At 35.1% G+C, this 20823-nt stretch overlaps 1 protein-coding gene and 2 long non-coding RNA genes across 4 annotated transcripts; 2 read left to right on the top strand and 1 right to left on the bottom strand.

The window, feature by feature from the left end:
• The first annotated feature begins 3338 nt into the window (after window positions 1-3338).
• On the top strand, window positions 3339-6526 carry LOC117629580. Its single transcript, XR_004586122.1, has 3 exons — window positions 3339-3530; window positions 5326-5368; window positions 6369-6526. It is a non-coding gene; the product is annotated as an uncharacterized LOC117629580 (long non-coding RNA).
• A 6344-nt stretch (window positions 6527-12870) lies between these two features.
• LOC117629581 lies at window positions 12871-14660 on the bottom strand. Of its 2 annotated transcripts, none has more exons than XR_004586124.1 (2): window positions 14371-14660; window positions 12871-13110 (listed from the first exon to the last, which is right to left on the bottom strand). It is a non-coding gene; the product is annotated as an uncharacterized LOC117629581 (long non-coding RNA). The 2 variants fall into 2 exon arrangements; XR_004586123.1 differs by lacking the exon at window positions 14371-14660 and adding an exon at window positions 13218-13338.
• Window positions 14661-18696: 4036 nt separating this feature from the next.
• LOC117629577 (probable mannitol dehydrogenase) lies at window positions 18697-20435 on the top strand. The gene is made up of 5 exons (XM_034362102.1): window positions 18697-18847; window positions 18956-19069; window positions 19223-19736; window positions 19819-19972; window positions 20057-20435. The coding sequence occupies exons 1-5, from the start codon at window positions 18750-18752 to the stop codon at window positions 20257-20259; spliced, it is 1083 nt and encodes a 360-aa protein (XP_034217993.1). The 5' UTR covers window positions 18697-18749; the 3' UTR covers window positions 20260-20435.
• The last annotated feature ends 388 nt before the right edge of the window (window positions 20436-20823 follow it).

Here is a 20823-nt window from a genome sequence, read left to right as displayed (position 1 = left end):
AAATGGATGTAAAAAATGCTTTTTTGCATGGAGACCTTGAAGAGGAAGTTTACATGCAATTACCTCCTGGTCATCCACAGGCACAGAATTCAAGTATGGTTTGCAAGCTTCACAAATCCATTTATGGATTGAAACAATCTCCACGTGCCTGGTATGCCAAGTTGAGCTCTGTACTTGAAAAGTTTGGTTTCAAGAGAAGTCATGCTGATTCATCCTTGTTTGTTCGAACTGGTTCAGTTGGCAAATTAGTTGTTCTAATCTATGTTGATGATATTATCATCACAGGTGATAATATTGATGAGATTAACACTCTTAAGCATTCTCTTCATCAGAAATTTGCCATTAAAGACTTAGGAGTGTTAAAATACTTCCTTGGGATTGAAATGGCTACTTCTCCCAAGGGACTGTTTTTAAGTCAACAGAAGTATGTGATTGACTTGCTTCAAGAAGTGAAGATGATAGATTGCAAACCGGCCCGTACACCTCTTGATAGCAAATTGAAGTTGGACTTGGAAGGAGAGCCTCTCAGCAATATAAGTTACTATCAAAGAATGGTGGGTAAGCTTATATATCTCACCATTACTAGACCGGATATAACTTACGCCGTCAGTCTTGTAAGCCAATTCATGCATGCACCCACTGAGGCTCATTTAAATGTTGTTAAAAGGATTCTAAGATACCTCAAGGGCTCTATTGGTCGGGGAATTATCATGAAGAACAATGGTCATACTCAAATCATGGCATACACCGATGCTGACTGGGCAGGGAATGCTATTGATAGAAAATCCACTACAGGCTACTGCACATTTGTTGGAGGAAACATCGTGACATGGAAGAGCAAAAAGCAAAATGTAATTGCTCGCTCAAGTGCTGAAGCTGAGTATAGAGCCATGGCTTCCACTGCATGTGAACTCATTTGGCTCAAGAGCCTTATCTCAGACTTGGGTTTTTTGAGCAACAAACCTATGTCTCTTTTTTGTGACAATCAGGCAGCTATGCATATTGCCTCCAATCCCGTGTTCCATGAACGGACCAAACACATTGAAGTTGACTGTCACTATGTTCGTGAACAAGTTCAGTCCAAGGTAATTCAAACCACATTCACTCGGAGCCATGATCAACTTGCAGATGTTTTCACCAAGTCTCTTGCTTCCACTCAGTTTCAACGCTTGCTGTCCAAGCTTGGATCAATTAATCCCTTTGATCCAGCTTGAGGGGGAGTATTGGAAGTATTGGTAGCTGATAGCTGTGGTTAGCTTGGTGGCTACTAGCTGTGATTGATTTAGTGATTGATTTACACGTCCTTAATTTAGGGGATTTGATCTTGTTGCTTGTAATTAGAGTTTTCCTGGTTGTGGTGTGTTGGCCATCAACTCTTAGACTTGCCAATGGTTCTTAACCTGGCCAGTGGATATTAGCCTTCCCTAGCTTATACATATATACCTGTGTAATCTTGTAAACAAAATATAATGAGAAAACATATTCTCCCCATCTTTTTCTACAACATGACAAGAAAGAAAAAAAAATTGAAATTTAACTCGGTAGTTGTTGGGTTTATAGCATAAAAGGCTTTCTTTTTTAGTGGGAGAGTGAAATTACAATTCAGCTCTAGCATGATTTCTGTACTTGTATGTTTGATTAGAATTACAATTATAGGTATTTATGACTCCATGATTGGTATTTATTTATGCATATGAATATTTTCTTAGGCATGCCGTTTGTCTTTGAGCAGGTACCCTTTCGTTTCAAGGCAATGCTTCTTGGTATTTGTGGATTCTTTATCACCACTTGGTTAGAGGTAATGTGTCTAGTCTGAGTAAATATTCTTGTGCATTGTTAATTTCAGTATTTCTGTTATATGAAGTTGATAAGGCTGAGCATTTTCTTTTTTTCTTTTCAGGGCCTGAAGGGGTGGGTAGAGAGAGAGATTGATATATAGAGAGGATTTATTTGCATCGTAACAACTTAATTGAAATAGAACAAAGAAGAAGAAGGTGATAGATGCAAACATGCAGGACTTTTCCTCATTTTGAACCTACATTTTTTAGCATCCAAGGACAAAAAATGAAGTGGAGTGGAGTTCGTTGTTTCTTTGAATGCTATGATAACCATTGACAAATATTTAAGTCTTAAGCATCAGTTTCAGTACCATTATTGTTTTGACAGAGTCCTGCTGTGGTGCACCAGCCGTATGGGTACAGCCGCTCACATGATAGGCACGTGATGTTTTTTAAAAACAATAGGAACCGGTTGTTTTGGGTAACAGGTTAAAAGAAGGAAAACAAAACCACGCGCTCGTTCTTCAACTTGCCTTGAACTGTCGCTCGTCCTACTCCTCTGTATTGTGGAGCTAGATAGTCTCGACGGCGCAAACCAGGGGCAGAGGACGGGTCAGACTCGCTTGAATCGTCACAGAGCTGCGTCGGCCTTTCGGACCTGCGATCGTTGTGTCGTCGTGTGAAGATGCGTTAGAGTTGTTGGGTGGTGCTGCGTTCACGGCAGCAGCGGTGGCGGCGCTGATATTGTTGGGAAATGTCATCGTCGTGGAGGCTTCGACTTCGCCTTCGGCGTTCGTACAAAACGTCATCTAGTCAACAAGATTGCCATCTTCTCCAATTCCTACTGCCCGTATGTTATTATCTCTCTATTGCTTGTTCATTTTGGCTTTTGTGATAAATTTAAGGTATTGGGATTGGAAATTCATAAAGCAATCAAATGGAATTTGAGAATTGTGAGTTGGTCAATTTGATAATTATGAGAAATATTTAGAGTGTTCATGTTGAGGAAAATATGAATCCATCATCTCAAATGGGACCTTTTTACTAATTTATAGATTACTTTTCATTTTCATGGATTTATTGCATTGTTTTCTAATTCTGGGAAATAAATTGCTGCGTTTCATCTACTAAATCTTCAGCTTTCTGTTATTGAAATAGTTCGCAAGTTGAGTAGAAATGTTTAGAAAAAGAACTCTGTGCATGCCTGTGTGTGAATTTAAGTAATGTTGAAATGAGAGATTGTGTGCTGTTTTGTGGATTCTTCTTTTTGCTTGGTGAGAATTGTAGAGACAGAGAAAGGAAAAGTGGGTAGACAGAGCCAAACTCTCACCCAGAAGCAGCTCCTCATCACTTTCACGTGGTACAACAAAATTTCAGGCCAAAGCTTGACCATCAACGTTGGGGACAAAGACAATACCCCATCACCATTCAAATTCAATTTCAATTCACATGCATCTGGCTGGGAGATTTTAGTTCCCACGCATCTGGCTTCTCTTCGTTGTTGTTTCTTTGTTTTTTCTCTCTTATTTTTTAATTTATTGAGAGGTAAAATATCTTCTCTCTGCTTGCCCAAAACTGATATGCAGAGAGGTAATCGTTGCGAAATTGATGATGGGTCCAGCCTCCATGATGTAGTGGTCACCAAATTGAGTGGAATTTAGTTTGATTTGTTGGAATTGTGTGAACGACGACATTTGAGTTGGTGGAGAAAGGAAGTGTAAAGAGGATGCGTTGAAAATTTGGAAACATCAAGTAAGAGTTCAAACAACCCTCTTTTTCTGGTTTATGAGTTGAATGTATTTTGGGTAATGAGTTCATGCAGTTTAGGAGTTCAATATATTTTGAGTAATGAGTTTATGCAATTGTATGTTTTTAGCTTCGTGTTTATGCTCTGAAGAGTTTGCCAACAGTCGGGCAACATTTGCATTGCAAGCATGCAATTGCATGTTGGTGATGCAATGCAAGAGTGATTGTGCACAAACGAAAATAAGAAAAATGGATCATATTTTACTATACATGCATAATTAGAAATATTTTTTACTATAAATCGAAGGGCTCAATTATTTGAAATACAGAGCATGACAAACGGTAAGGGGCAATAATCCGAACATATTATACTACAAAAGGACCAATTATTCGAAAATATTTAGTAATAGAAATTGTCATGTAGTACAAATCATATTCAAAAATATCCCCAATTTCGTAAACCATAATGTGGTTAACCCTAATATGTATTAATAGCCATAAGGTCATAATGAAGTAGTTACTTACTTTTCTTTGTCTTCGCACCATACATTCATTAACTTTGCGTTTTTAAGCTATGTGGAGTTTGCTCACAGGCGGGTAGCGTTTGCATAACACACATGCAATTGCAGTACGACGATGCAATGTAAGAGTGACTGTGTGCAAACCTAAATAAGAATAATGGATCATATTTTATTGTACTAGCATAAGTAGATATATTTTGTACTTTCAATCACCGGGCACAATTATCCGAAATACATAGCATCACAAACGAGAAGGGGCAATTTATTCTGAACGGACGATTTTACCCCTACATGTTTATATAAAACAACCCATCATGTCCACAAAAATTTAGATCATTACTCGGTTTTTGTCTTTGAAGAATCTTGATCAAGAAGCTTGAAAGCAATTGGGTTTTGGGGTTGATACATCTGGCATATCACCACATGCTCTCCATTTGTTTGCTGAAATGTCACACTCATGTTGGGTATGCAATGGTGGCACTGCACTTCTTGATTTTGATCTTGGCTACCATATGGGCATTCAAGACAATGGTGGTGGTGAGTTTCTTACGAGTTGCTTCATTGAAGGGTTGATGACAGAGCTTCGCCAGGACTTGTACTTGCTTTGTTTTGTCTCTGTTCAAGAAGCCTCTAATGATTGTGCAGCAGAGTTTTGGTCATTTATTTCTTTTTGAATTTGCAATAGTCATGTTAATTGTATCAAGGTTTCTTCTTTCTATTGTTTATTGTGTGCTATTCATAGTTTTATACCAATTATCGCACATCATTGGTCATGAATCTTTGCAACCTTTGAGTTGGATTTTTCTGATTACATCAAGTGCTTATTCAGAAAATGGCAATTGTCCTTTACACAAAGAGTCTGACTAGAAAGAAGCTGGATATCATGACAGGCCAATTTTTTGGTGTTACACTCCAAATAACACGGTGCTTCCAGTTTTTGATTGTGTACTGACATTGAGAGGGACAAGTTATGTGCCATTTATAGATGACATTTGGAATGTCGAGTGGTATTTTTGCTTTTTGAGTGTTGTATTAATTTGTTTGAGTTTTAGATAACATGTTATTTGTGTTAGATTTAATGTGTCAATTTCTGTTACAGATTATAAGCTTAGATGGTTCTGCCTTCAAGAAGCTTTTTTATATTCATAATCAGCAGTTCATTTTAGTTGCTTGCTGTTTTTTGGTGCTCTCCTCTTCATCTCTGCTTTTCTCATTAATTCATTTATTTAGAGTTGTGTCCAGATTAGGCTTTGATTTTTGTTCTTCTTTTGTTTTCTCAGGGGATTCTTTTGGCAGAGGAGTTGAAGGGTTAGAAGCAGTTAGGTGAAGAAAATGCTTTCTTTCAGTTACTTCTATTTCAACTTTCTGTGAAATTCCTTTTTCTTGTGACTGCAAACGCTCTGACCTTCTAATGCAGATCTTATAAGAAAGAAACAAATTGGATGATATTTAATCCAAGTTATATGATCTTTATATGATGAATAAATTGTTTTAGTATTTGAACCCAAAGATTGAGTCTTTGGGTGACTATGCCTTTGTTTGTTTGTTTAAACTTATTTATCTGTTTTGCAGATCAATAGCTTCATTTTGGTTTATTACCAAGCATCCATTTGGTATGTGATTTGGCAATAGAATGTAAATTGAGCCACTATTCCTGTTTTCATTAGTTGATATTAGTTTTGTTCTTTAAACTATCTATTCTGTTTTGTTGTGCATAATGGATGAAGTCAAAAAATTTCATAGGGGAACAATTAAGAGATAAAGCTGTGAAGCATTTAAGGTATATACATTACTAATATGATTGTCTTTTTAGCGGAGAAATAATTAGTATAGCTCTATTTTTTCTTTGCTTTTCCTTTTTTTGGGTAAAGAGTTAGTTTAAGTACACAATTGCTGTTTGAAATTTGTTAATGTTTTTGTGTGATATCTGTTTTCTCTTTGTATAGAAAGCCTTAAAGGCTAATAATATTTCCATTTTCCCAATTGAACGCCCATATTAGTCCCTTTTCCTATAATAGGAACATTTGGTTGCAATTTTTTTCTTTCCTGTTCTGTATTCAGTTTAAGTTTCATGCTTCATGATTGTAATTTTTTAATTTTATTTTAAACGAAAAGCGATAATTTTCTTTTTTAGTTGCACTATTATTTACTTCAATTTGGGTAATTGTCATCATAGAATTTGATTGGTTGTATTTTGAGGTTCTTTCATTATTTGGTTGTTCATTCTAATTACTGTTTTTTTCTTTCTTGCTGTTCAAATTTGTAGATTGTGTAATTTTATGATTTCTCTTGCGTCTAATTTTTTCCATTTTTCCTATTGTAGGTGCACAAATGGCAAGGAAGGTGCACATCACCGCATTGGTTACTGAAAAGGAGTATGGATACATGTGAAAAAACAAATAAAGGAAATTTGTACTGGATAATTTGTCTTTGTGCCAAAATCATGAGTTGCTTAGGTGAAATACAAATCTGTTTTTATTATTTGATTGTGTCTTTTGAGGGATGGTGCCAAGTTTTGCGTTATTCTCTGTGAAAGGAAAATCTCTTTGAGAAACCAAAGTAATTTTATATTTATTCTAGAGTGTTGCTAAACGAACCTTAAAATTAACTGAGTACACCTTATGATCTAAGTACACCCTAATATTTTAATTAAAATGTAAAATTAACTAAGTACGCCCTATAAAACTACCAAAAATTCTCTGATACACCCTAATACTTGTAGCATTATTTTATAGTTAATTTTCAGCTTGATTTTTTTAATAGTGTTTATAAATCTTTGACTTTTCATATGGATTTATGCTTCTACTAAAACTGTTGACACTGTTTTTGCAATTCCAAGTTCTTGCAATTACCACATCTTTCCTTAAAAACACAATAGGACAAGCAATCTTTTGATTAGGGTTGAATATAGTTAGTGGGGTGTACTTATTAAAATTATATTTGTTTCACAATTCCATATATCTTTTTTGGTCATTTTATATTAGGATAAATCAGTAATTCAATATATACTTTTATAGTATGATGTACTCAATTAATTTTAGGGTTCGTTTAGCAGCACTCTTATTCTATTCTTAATAATGGAAGCAAATTTAACCTTTTGATGAGCTGTAATTCTAATATATTACACCACCTAACCTATGGGCTTAATAATTGGTGTTTATATGGGCTTAAAAATTTGTGTTTATATGAAACAATAATATGACAATTAATATAACAAGATATAACGTGTGGTGCAAGTGGTCTTGAGTTGTGTAGAATGAAAATATTAACTTTTAAAAGAATACCTTTGTATACCTTTTATTTATACTTTTCTTTCTATTCACTTTTAATTGATCTTAAAAATTCTTTTTTTCAATAATTTGGTAACATATGTTGTATTGTATTCATTGATCACCTTTATAAAAATAAATCAATTATCATAGTTGACCATATTGAAAAGAATTTAAAACAAATGAAAGAACTAATTTAAATTCATCTTTGTATTTATTGATTTTAGGTAAAGTGTTTTCTTTGTTTTTGTTTCTTTTTTGAGATCTTATTTCTTATTTATGTGACATGTAGTCTTGGTCAGAGAAAATAGATGATATGACATTTAATTTTCTATAGCTTTTAGGTAGTAGTAGATTATCCTATTGTCATTGCAAATGAACACGCACAAAAAAGAGGCCCTCTAGCCAAAAAGAGGAAATTTGGCGATCTTTGCATACATTATAAGAGTGAGCTGATGAGCCTTCTGGTAAAAATGACAAAGTTAAAAATCAAAACAATGGCGGAATCCAATTGCATATTGTAAACTAAGAACTGCAAACAGATGTTACAAAATTGCATATTATATATGCAATTGCATATTGTAAAATGAGAATTGCACATAGATGCTACAAAATTGCATACAGGTATATGCATATGCATATTATAAACTGAGAATTGCACACATGTGATATCAAATATGCGATATATGCCCAAAAACCATTAAACATGGCTAAATTGTTGATTTAATTCTTGAACTTGTACCCAATTTTCAATTTATCTCATGACCTTTTTCTTTTGGGAGATTCGCTATTATACCCAATATATGGGCCCAAATTATAAAAATACTCCATATAAAATGGACTTTAGAAACACACCCAAAGCCCATTTACAACATAACAAAGAGGCTTTTAACTTCTTTTAAATTACAAAACTGCCATCAATTTCTTAAAACCCTAAACCCACAACTGAAAGGATTGCGTTCGTTGAGAAACGTTACCCATTTGCCGATAAAATATCCCCAACAACCTTACTTTTTCAAACAAAGGTGGTGTTTGTTCTAGCGAACGCAAGGGTTGCGTTCGTTCAGTAAAGTTACCCGTTCCCTAAAAATAGGCCAAACCAACTTACTTTTGAAAACAAACGGGTAGTTTGTTCAATCAAACACAGGGGTTTGCTTTCGTTTAGAAATACTTGACGTTCCACCAAAAAAGAGGGCCAACAATCTTACTTGTTCAAACCAACATTTTATTTATTCACACGAACGCAATATGTGCGTTACTTGAGAAAAGTTACCCGTTCGTCGAAAACATGCTCCAACCACCTTACTTTTTCATACAAAAGGGGTATTTTTGCACACAAACGCAACAGGTGCGTTCATTGAGGAAAGTTTACTATTCACCGAAAAAATATATCCAACCAACTTACTTTTTCAAACAAACGGGGTGTTTGTTCTAGTGAATGCAAGGGTTGCGTTCGTTCAGTAAAGTTATTCGTTCCCCGTAAAATGAGCCCAACCAACTTATTTTTTCAAACAAACGGGAAGTTTGTTCAAACGAACGTAAGGGTTTGCTTTCGTTCAAAAATACTCGACGTTCCGCCGAAAAAGAAGGCCAACAAAGTTACTTTTTTAAACAAACAGGATATTTGTTCAAACGAACGCAATACGTGCGTTCTTGGAGAAAAGTTACCCGTTCGCCTAAAACATGCCCCAACCACCTTACTTTTTTAAACAAACGGGATATTTTTTAACACCAACGCAACAGGTGCGTTCGTTGAGGAGAGTTTTCTGTTCGCCGAAAAAATATATCCAACCAACTTACTTTTTCAAACAAACGGGCTATTTGTTCACGTAAACGCAGGGGTTGCGTTCATGGAGTAAAGTTGCTCGTTCTTCTAAAAAATGGGCCAAACTAATTTACTTTTTCAAACAAACGGGCTATTTGTTCACGTAAACGCAGGAGTTGTGTTCGTTGAGTAAAGTTGCCCGTTCCTCGAAAAAAAGGGCAAAACTAACTTACTTTTTCAAACAAACGGGCTATTTGTTCATGTCAATGCAGGGGTTGCGTTCGTTGAGTAAAGTTGCTCGTTCCTCGGAGAAATTGGCCCAACTAACTTACTTTTTCAAACAAACGAGCTATTTGTTCACGCGAACGCAGGGATTACGTTCGTTGAGTAAAGGTGCTTCTTCCTCGAAAAAATTGGCCCAACTAACTAACTTTTCCAAACAAATGAGCTATTTGTTCATGCGAACGCAATGGTTTGCGTTCGTTGAGTAAAGCTGCCTATTCTCCAGAAAAATGGGTCTAACTAACTTACTTTTTCAAACAAACATGCCATTTGTTCACGGTAATGCAGGGGTTGCGTTCGTTGAGAAAAGTTGTCTGTTCCCCGAAAAAAAGGGCTCAACTAACTTACTTTTTCAAACAAACATGCTATTTGTTCACGCGAACGCAAGGGTTGCGTTTGTTGAGTAAAGTTGTCCGTTCCCTGAAAAAATGTACCCCACTGACTTACTTTTTCAAATAAACGGGATATTTATTCACTCGAATGCAAAGAGTGCCTTTGTTAAGTAAATTTACCTGTTCCCCTGGAAAATGGACCCTACTAACTTAGTTTTCCAAACAAAGGGGCTATTTGTTCAAGCGAACGCAGGGAGTGCATTCGTTCAGAAAATAAAAGTTGACGAGAAAGAAGAAGACATGAATGGGTGTTTTGTTTTGAGTTGAAGAAATTATTATTATTATTTTTTAAGGAAAAAACGTATGGGTGTGATATATACTATTGTTAGTTTAATTGGATCTATCCCCTTATATTTTTCACGTGCTTCTTTTTAAAACTATTTAAAATTTTGTTCTTATAATAAAAAGAGAATAAAATTACAAATATATTCACATAACTAAGACTCAAACCTAGACCTTGTACCAAAGGATATGCACTAGAAACCAAATCCACTAAATAAAATTTTGTGTCAATGTGCGGCACGTTGGAGTATATATACAGTTGTTATAATATTAATATATATTATATAAAGTAAAAGAAATTCGGAGGTCCTAAAAAATTAGGAGCCCTATGCAGTGGCACAACTTGCATCATGCCAGGGCCGCCCCTGCCTACTAGTTCGGTTAATCCTAATTTTTAATACAATCATTGATAATGTACATAACATTTATGAACATTTTACACCAAAATTACGTATTTCAATGCTTATATTTGTCATTTTTGTTGATTTTTTCCCGATACCTAAAACGATAACGATATATTCCTCGAAATTTCCGTAAATTGGAGGCCCTATATTATCTGCACGGCCGATATTTTAATCCTTCACCTTACCTTTGTGAGGTGCAGAAATTAGACCCGGCAATATTGCACACGACCCGTTAACATGACACGAATTCGCATCAAATTATCAATATTTGGGTTGAACTTAATGGGTCGGGTTGAAAACGAGTGAACCCATTAAGCTAACGAGTCGTGTCGGGTCAATTTGCGAATATTGCATCCACCCGTTAAGGAGAGTAATTCTGTATTTTTTTAAAATATATATTTTTTAAATATCTCATATCCCCAACATCATGCCTTTTTTTAAAAAATAAAATAAAATTCTTTCTTATTCTCTCTCTCTCTCTCTCTCTCTCTCTCTCTCTCTCTCTTTAATATTATTTTTCCTTCATTCCACTTCCTCTCTTCGTCGACTTTCTCATCTCCCCCTCTCTTTTTTTCTCTTCTCTACATCCCTCAATCTCTCACTTTTTTCCTGTTCTTCTCCCCTTTCGGAAATTGTCCATCTCTCCCCTCCATTTTTTTTCTTCTCTTCTTCTCTCCCTTTTTTTTTTCTTCTTCTTCTTATTCTCTCCATCTCTTTCTTTTCTCTCCATTTTTTTCTTCTCTTCTTCTCTCCCTCCCTTTATTTTTTTTTAATTATATATAAATAATCTAATCAACCAACATTTTGCTTCTCTTGTTTTATCATTATGCAAGACTAATCCTGAACTTGTAGATTTTTGGATGGTGTTTATGAAAGATGAAAATTGGGAGAAAAAGGGCAGAGATAGGGGGTTGCTAGCTCGTTTTGGGATATATATATATATATATATATATATATATTTCCTAGTTTATTCTTAACGGTTTGTGTTTGGGTCTGATATTTCTCACATGTTAGCTTAACGAGTCGTGTCGTGTCAACCCATTAAATTAACGGGTTAACACGAATATGACCCCAAATCCATTTGCCAGGTCTAGCAGAAATTGGATTCATCACTATCCATGTTAAGGGTAATGATTAAAATATCGATCTCGAGCATAAAAACCTGAAAACCATTTGAGTTCCAAAAACCTGAAAAAGTTTCACTTGCTTATTAAATCTACACTAGTTTGTCTACTTCGAGAAAGCACGAGAGTGAAATTTGTTTGTACAAATGATAATAATTGCATATATAGGGTCAACTATTGCATAAATGGTATGCAATTGCATATCCTGGTTTACAAAAGTCATTAAAAATGAATTTTATTCAAGTTTAGGCTTTAAAGAGACTGCGCAATTGCACATCCCATGATACAAAAACTAGACAGCGGTGTACAATTACCCTTTCCTCCATCTGTTTTGTTTGTAATCAATCAACAACCAACATAACCAATGGGGCATTGGTTAATTTATGTTAATTCACTTCTGCAAAGCTTCATAACTCATTCAGTAGCAAAACCAAGCTAAACCTAATAATAAAATAAATATTAAAAAATAAATTGAAAATTGAAATTGCAAACTAATTAAAATAAATATAATTACATACAACCTGCAAATCTATCCATTGTAACATGATATTTAAATCACAATAAAAATTACATTTAAAACTAAAAATACTCAAAATGAACTAAGTTATCTAGCACTTAGAAGATCACGAGCAATTAGAAGATCACGAGCAACACAGTATAAGAAAACCTTTATGGGAAATCCATCCTTACTATATGGCACTTTATGGGAACAACATATGGCGCATAACCATTTTCTCAAGTCCTCACTATATGGCACTTTATGGGAACAATGGTTGTTGTTCATTAAAAGCAGAAGACATCAGAGTAAGAAATAAATAAAACTTCACAATTGAAAATCACCGTCATGATGTTACTCTGACATTACTTGATTACAAGATGTAGATGAAGCGTTCGTGAATTGTTACATGAAAGAGTATCACTTGCGTACTTAAACCCTTTCCAAACATCCTATACATATCATGCATTTATCTGATACATCTCACATGGGAAAGCATGAACTCATTATAACACAATAGATTTCTACATGCCTATCCATGGAAACTATCCAACACCAATCCAGATTACCTGTTTATATACCACATGTGATACAGTTTTTTGAAATCAAGAGCACACCAACATTACTTAATTGTCAACTCCAAATAAAAGAAAATCATAGAGCGTTTCGGTACACGGTACACTATCCACTAGAAGATCTGTAGATTGATAAATTAACCGTCCACAAATGCCAAAACATCATGTAAGACCTAATATATTTTTAAAAAATAATTGAACCTGACATAAATAATTAAAAAGGTTTTACCAGTCACTTGTAGGTGCCAACATGGAAATTAAATTGAGAGCATGGAACTTAAGGCACTCAACAACTTGGGTTGTGTTTTAACTAGGCAACAACAGATGTTTGATACCACAGTTGAAGAAAACTATGAGCTTTAAGAAGTGAGCAAGAGAAAAAATAGAAGTAGCCTTACACTGTCTTGAACCATATCCTGCCTTGCCCACCACAGAAAAGCACCCACACCAACAATTGCTACAAGCACTGCAAGGAGCTGGATGTGGAAAGGCATCAATTTCATTAGAGATATAATCCTACATGCTGATGTCAGAGTCAAAAATAAAAATGATTATATTAGAAACAAAAATAGTATAAAACTACCTGTTTTTTTTTCAGAAATGTAAAGGAACTAAGATTTGTGAGAAGAACCCCAAATCAGTTGCTAAATGAAAGAGAGTACCCAAATGGAAACAATTGCATCCAAAATCCAACCAAGCTGCCTCTAGCAGTAGCTCCATCATCTTTCCCACCACCACCTCCACCACCATTAAACCCAAACCCCTGATTGAACCTCACCACAACCTCTCTTTTCATCTTCTTCTTCTTCTTCTTCTTCTTCTTCTCTTTCTTCTTCTCTAACTGGTATCTCAATGCTCTATTTTCTTTGATGACTAAGATGAATGAATTTTTTTTACAATAAAATGAAATCTTACGCTACGATTAAAAAAATCTAATTTAATAGATTAGAGAACCTCATATTAATTTTTATTTTAAAAAAAGGACAAGGGAAAATTTGAAGGAAGAAAAATTTACAAAACCCAAACTTGTTGCTCTAAATAAATTAAAAAATAAGAGAGAAAAAACAAAGAAACAACAATGAAGAGAAGCCAGATGCGTGGGAACTAAAATCTCCCAGCCATATGCATGTGAATTGAAATTGAATTTGAATGGTGATGGGGTATTGTCTTTGTCCCCAACGTTGATGGTCAAGCTTTGGCCTGAAATTTTGTTGTTCCACGTGAAAGTGATGAGGAGCTGCTTCTGGGTGAGAGTTTGGCTCTGTCTACCCACTTTCCCTTTCTCTGTCTCTACAATTCTCACCAAGCAAGAGACCCTCAAAGAAGAATCCACAAAACAGCACACAATCTCTCATTTCAACATTACTTAAATTCACACACAGGCATGCACAGAGTTCTTTTTCTAAACATTTCTACTCAACTTGCGAACTATTTCAATAACAGAAAGCTGAAGATTTAGTAGATGAAACGCAGCAATTTATTTCCCAGAATTAGAAAACAATGCAATAAATCCATGAAAATGAAAAGTAATCTATAAATTAGTAAAAAGGTCCCATTTGAGATGATGGATTCATATTTTCCTCAACATGAACACTCTAAATATTTCTCATAATTATCAAATTGACCAACTCACAATTCTCAAATTCCATTTGATTGCTTTATGAATTTCCAATCCCAATACCTTAAATTTATCACAAAAGCCAAAATGAACAAGCAATAGAGAGATAATAACATACGGGCAGTAGGAATTGGAGAAGATGGCAATCTTGTTGAGTAGATGACGTTTTGTACGAACGCCGAAGGCGAAGTCGAAGCCTCCACGACGATGACGTTTCCCAACAATATCAGCGCCGCCGCCGCTGCTGCAGTGAACGCAGCACCACCCAACAACTCTAACGCATCTTCACACGACGACACAACGATCGCAGGTCCGAAAGGCCGACGCAGCTCTGAGACGATTCAAGCGAGTCCGACCCGTCCTCTGCCACCGGTTTGCGTTGTCGAGACTATCCAGCTCCACAATACAGAGGAGTAGGACGAGCGACAGTTCAGGGCAAGTTGAAGAACGAGCGCGTGGTTTTGTTTTCCTTCTTTTAACCTGTTACCCAAAACAGCCGGTTCCTATTGTTTTTAAAAAACATCACGTGCCTATCATGTGAGCGGCTGTACCTATACAGCTGGTGCACCACAGCAGGACTCAGCCAGGTATTGTGGATATTGCCTCATTTCCACCCCCAAAAACAATTTTTTTAATTTCCCATTTCCAGACAAAAATCCCACTATTTGCCAAAAAATACCATATATATTTTGAACGTAATTATATATTTATGACTATATATTTTAACTCTCTATATAAATTGCACATCGTCTCAACTTTTTAGCAGAACAAGTGAAGTAAATTCTAGTTAAAAACGATGGCTAAGTTTACAATCCCTTGTTTCGTCCTCATTTTGGTGCTCTTGTCAACCACCAATGGTTTGTTTCAATGATCTTCAATCATATATATTTTATTTTTTTTCCTGTTAGTTAGGCTTTTCAATTAAGTATTTACAATCTCCTATATATATGGTCAAACAGATGTCCATGCATGCAAGCTATTAAGGTTTTTTTTCCTTTTTCGTTGATCATATCAATGTATGAGTCGATAGAAAATCCAAATTGGATCAATTTTAATTACTTTTAAACTAAGAATCTAGAGTTTATTCAAGCGCGTAAACTCATGTCTACACTTGTTTTTCCTGTAAATATTTTGTAATATAATTTTATATATTGCAGAGTTTGTTCAAGAGGCTTTTAGTTTTTCAATTTTTGGTTCATTTCATAATAAGACTGTAATCTTTTTGGCGAATTAATTAATTGTCCTTTTTTTTTTTCTTAATTTCAGTTTGGAAGATTGCAACTGTTGAAGGGTCTAAGTGTTGTACTAATCATCCTGAACTTGGAAATTGTGTCCCTGGTGCGGATGACAACCCAAACGGTGGAAAATGCTGGACATTTTGCACTTCAGATTGTGAGAAAGGAGGAATCTGCAAACTATTTGGCGACCATCATCATTGCCATTGCTTATGTTGATTTTCTTTCAACCCTATTCCATAATATTATTAATAAGTTAAAAGTATTATCTAAGATCCTTAAGTTGGCTAGGTAGGGGGGCTCCTCCCCTACTACACTAGATCGTCATTTCCAATTTCAAGCTTATGTACCCTTTTTTATTTGAATAAAATTATCTTGGCTTTTTGTCATTTTTGTGTGCTCAGGTTTTCCATTGCAATGTGCCATCTTGGGTTCTTCATATAGATGTCTTTACAACTTTTATATCCTAGACATAAACTCACATAATTTTAACCATCTAACTAAAACCTAAACTGGTAAGATATATATCCTCTACTTTTATTAACTAAATTACAATATATGCGATCTACCTTCATGTTTTGTATTTAATTTATTTTAAAACATGTTATAAACTCCCTGATTTCTTATTGATACTCCTTGATTTCTAGCACATTAATGACTCCAATTTTTTAAACTAGCATGCATCTTGAAAGGAACGATAAGCAAAATGGGCATTAATATTGTCTGGCTCCATTCAATCTAGTGGTCCTAATTAAGCCTTTCGCTCTTAATTTAGATGGAAACAAGCACAACTGCTTTCACCTTCATCATTTAATTTTAAAAATATAAATATATTTTATGTCTCTGTAAGCTTTTATTTATTTATTCATTTTTATATCCAAGCGATATTAGGGGAGCTTCATGAATTAATGCGGAGGCACAGACATGATAACTCCGTAAAAACTAGCAACATTGACTATTCAGTCGCACAAGTGGAATTTGGACCTTTCTGTATTTGTATTGCTCCATTTATGGGCTTCGTAATCTTTTAGTCATGCTACCTTCGTTGTATTTTTGTAATGGCCTTTGTCTTTCTTATCTTTTCTATTTGTGCTGAGACATAATAACTTTCACTCGTTGATTCACATACAGAAAGCAAAAAAAAAAAGGGAGGGGGGGCCAAAAAGTAGCATTGTTTTATTTTGGGCATGTAAAAATAAAATTTAGTTTTTCTTTTACTGTTTTTTATTTTAATGAGATCTTATTTGAGAAATCCCTGAATTGTACCTCATCTTATCAAGGAAATGTCATTTCAGTCCATACATGAAAAGCATGACGAATAAGTATACCTTTCCAAGAAAATGAAATGCACTAGTATAATAATGTGAATGAGGATTATAACTTAAATTAGTGCTTAAAGCGGAACACTTGTTTGGTTTGTATGTATAAATAATTCGGTGAAAGTATCAAAATTTGTTTTGTAAGCAGTCAAATGTTTTTTTTGTTAAAACATATATGTAAATTAAAATGTTTAATTTCTTTAAAATCATCAATCACAATTACGAAGGTAACCTCAAACGAAATATTGTAATGACATGAGTGTATTTTCCCGGGAAAGCTGTATGGCAACCCAAAAAGTTGGATTCAGACTAAGAAGAAGCCAAGGAAGTTGGATTTATCTAAGCAAAAACTCCCGAAAGACTAGCACGTCACAATTGCTAGCTGCTACACACAGTCTCTCTCTCTCTCTCTCTCTCTGTATATGTATATATATAATTAGTTAATATACATTATCAGAAAAAAAAAAAAACTAATGAGAAAGAAAATACTTAGAAGAGAGAAAATGGCGAAATCTCTAGAGGAAGAGCACCCTAAGAAGGCCATTGGATGGGCTATATGTGTATAATGTACCGGTATTATAGGATGAACAAAAATAAAAATTGTTATTTTGTTGTATCTCCAAAATAATAAATTGTCCTAAAATTATGGGGTTTTTAACCTATTTATATCCCTATATTAAAATAATAATAAAATAATGTAATTATGGTCTTATAAATTAATTTCTACACGATTTATACTTTATGGGCATAATAAGAACAACTAGATAATTTTTTAATAATAATAATAGCTCTACATTAGAAAATACAGAAAAACGAATGTAATCCTGTTGGTAGAAAAGTCAAAAGACTTGTATTAACAACAACAAATGCAAGGATTAAACCGACTATAATATTTTCAATAAATAAGTAATATTCATGATAGCAATTTAATGGCTAAAAAACTTCTGAATTGAATGAAATTTTTTAAGGAATAATATTTGAATGAGGACCTAAAAAGGAACAATTTTCATCATAAAAAAATTATATTAAAGAATAAGTCAAACGAGTGCTTACTGCCATATTAACTTACTAACTGGTTACTTGAAGAATATTGTATATACATGTGAGGAAAATAGATTAAAGGACCTGAAAACCTAATGACTAAGCCTTTGAATGGGCCAACGGGTAGCCTAAAGGAAAGAGTCTTGACTTGCAGGCCAATGGTCTCATGTTTAAATAACCATGACATCTTAACAGTGTGTGTGAAAAACCCCCCTCCTACAGTATTACTGATAAAAAAATTATTAATAAAAACAGTCTTTGAATGGAGGAGCTGTCCATATTATAAGCATATGTGAATATATTGGCATGTGGTGGCTTGGCTTGCTGATCAGTCAAAGATGGAGATGCTAAAGGTGATACAATTTTTAAATTTAGGGTTAATGGCCAGGACCTTAACTTTATTAGGTGCTTCTGTTCTTTGGCATCGTGTAACCACTCCACCAAGAATACTAACTTAATGGCCAGGCCACTCGTAATCATTCATTCACTCTTTTATATTTATTCAGAGAGATACCAATAACTTTATGCAAGATTCATTTAGTATGCTGCAAGTTGCAACCACATGTAATTTTCTTAGTGGAAGCACATAAAACAACTAAAATTATGGAGAGGTAAGCTCTTATGCATTGGGACTGGGACCACATCACTCTAAAATTAAAGACAAGTTGACTAGTCAACCAAAGTGAGATGAATTCTGAAAATACTGTTTTTGAGTTTCCATTCGATCACCCCATACGTCATGCAAGCGCAACACAAAGCCTCGTTCTCTCTCACTCTCTCTCTCTCGCTCGCTCTCTATATATTCTTCAATCGTCAAATAAACTTATTCACCATAGCAATTCGCAGCATCTCTCTCTCTCTCTCTCTCTCTCTCATACTGAAACTTACAATAAAGAGAGAAAATGGTGACGCCTACAGAGCAAGAACNCCCCAAGAAGGCTTTTGGATGGGCTGCCAGAGACTCATCTGGCGTTCTCTCTCCCTTTAAATTCTCAAGAAGGTCATTATTCATTCTAATTTCTCCATCCTATTTAAGATGCTCATGCCTTAGTAGGATTTTTCCAGGATCTCATCATATTCTTTAACTTCAATTAATTTTTGGCNGCAGAGAAACTGGAGAGAAAGATGTGTCATTCAAAGTGCTGTANTGTGGGATATGCCATTCGGACCTTCACATGGTGAAGAATGAATGGGATTTTTCTACATATCCTCTAGTTCCCGGGTACGTCAATCTACTAAACCTTTAGTTTAATTAGTGGATTAGGAGCTAATGTAATCAATCTACAAATTGAAGCGACAAATGCGGTGTAATTAAAATAGATTATGACAAGGATTTTGCTAATTAATCAAATGTGACATTAATTTGGCAATGCAGACATGAGATAGTTGGTGTAGTGACAGAGGTAGGGAGCAAAGTTCAAAAATTCAGTGTTGGAGACAAGGTAGGTGTTGGATGCATGGTAGGATCGTGCACATCTTGTGATAGTTGTTCCAACAATCTTGAGAATTACTGCCCCAAATATATACTCACCTACGGTGCCAAGTACCATGACGGAACCATCACATATGGAGGTTACTCTGACTTCATGGTGGCCGATGAGAAATTCGTAATTCGTGTTCCGGACAACCTTCCTCTTGATGGTGCTGCCCCTCTTCTATGCGCAGGGATTACAACTTACAGTCCCTTGAGATATTATGGTCTTGACAAACCTGGTATGCATGTGGGTGTGGTTGGTCTAGGTGGTCTTGGACATGTGGCCGTGAAGTTTGCCAAGGCTATGGGGGTTAAGGTTACGGTGATCAGTACCTCACCTAATAAGAAGAAGGAAGCTATTGAACATCTTTGTGCCGATTCGTTTTTGGTCAGCCGTGATCAAGATCAGATGCAGGTGATTACTTCAACAAGTAGCATTGATCATGAATTTAACTAGATTATGATCTAATTAATCTTTTGTCCTGCTAATTTGGTAGGCAGCCATGGGCACAATGGATGGCATTATCGATACGGTTTCAGCAGTCCACCCACTCTTGCCTTTAATTGCTTTGTTGAAGTCTAATGGAAAGCTTGTTATGGTTGGTGCACCAGAGAAACCCCTTGAGCTTCCAGTTTTTCCTTTGCTATTGGGTAAGCCTATGACATAACTCACTTCTTTCATGGGGTTGCATTGGATGATGGTTTATTCAAGCACTTACTTTGGAAATGTTACAGGAAGAAAGATGGTTGCTGGTAGTAATATCGGAGGCATGAAGGAGACACAAGAGATGATTGATTTTGCAGCCAAGCACAACATAACAGCCCAAGTTGAGGTTATCCCAATTGATTATTTGAACACTGCCATGGAGCGCCTTGCCAAAACAGATGTCAAATACCGATTTGTCATTGACGTTGGGAACACATTGAAGTCTACTTAACTTTTGCATCCCGGTCTAAATCAATGGATGAACTGGCAATCGAAATTGAGTTTGATTTTGTGGTCTCAATTTTTGTTGTGTTTTCTGTAAACTTTTCTTGGTACTATCAGCACAATATGATAGGATGGATCTTATCAAAAAGAATAAATGGAAAAGTTTGCTGATTTGGGAATCAAGTTTCAGGTGAGGATTTGGTTTGGTTTGTTCNAATCAAAGGTTCCAGTTCCACCAATTCAATAGTTTGAAAAACAATCACATATCAACCATGTTTGGAATTCTCAAATTCACATATGNGCGGCCTGCAATGGGATATAATTTATTGGTTATGCGCATCCGTAGATATCTTTTGTGAGAGGATAGTATTGATAACTGATCTCGTTTACAATTTCAAATATATATAGGTTGAATTTTAAGAATTTTTTANATCTAATTTCTTTATGAGAATTGACTTTGCNNACTTTATGTTTGCAATGGTTGTGTTTATTGTTTTGCTATTCAGACAATAAACAATAATATTCACCCACTTTAAATTAGTANTTAAGTGAAGATGGGTAAATTTAAATG

Source organism: Prunus dulcis, chromosome 6 (assembly GCF_902201215.1).
Source record: "Prunus dulcis chromosome 6, ALMONDv2, whole genome shotgun sequence".
Lineage (NCBI taxonomy): Eukaryota > Viridiplantae > Streptophyta > Magnoliopsida > Rosales > Rosaceae > Prunus > Prunus dulcis.
Note: the sequence above shows the minus strand (reverse complement) of the source record. Positions and strands in the feature narration are given on the sequence as shown.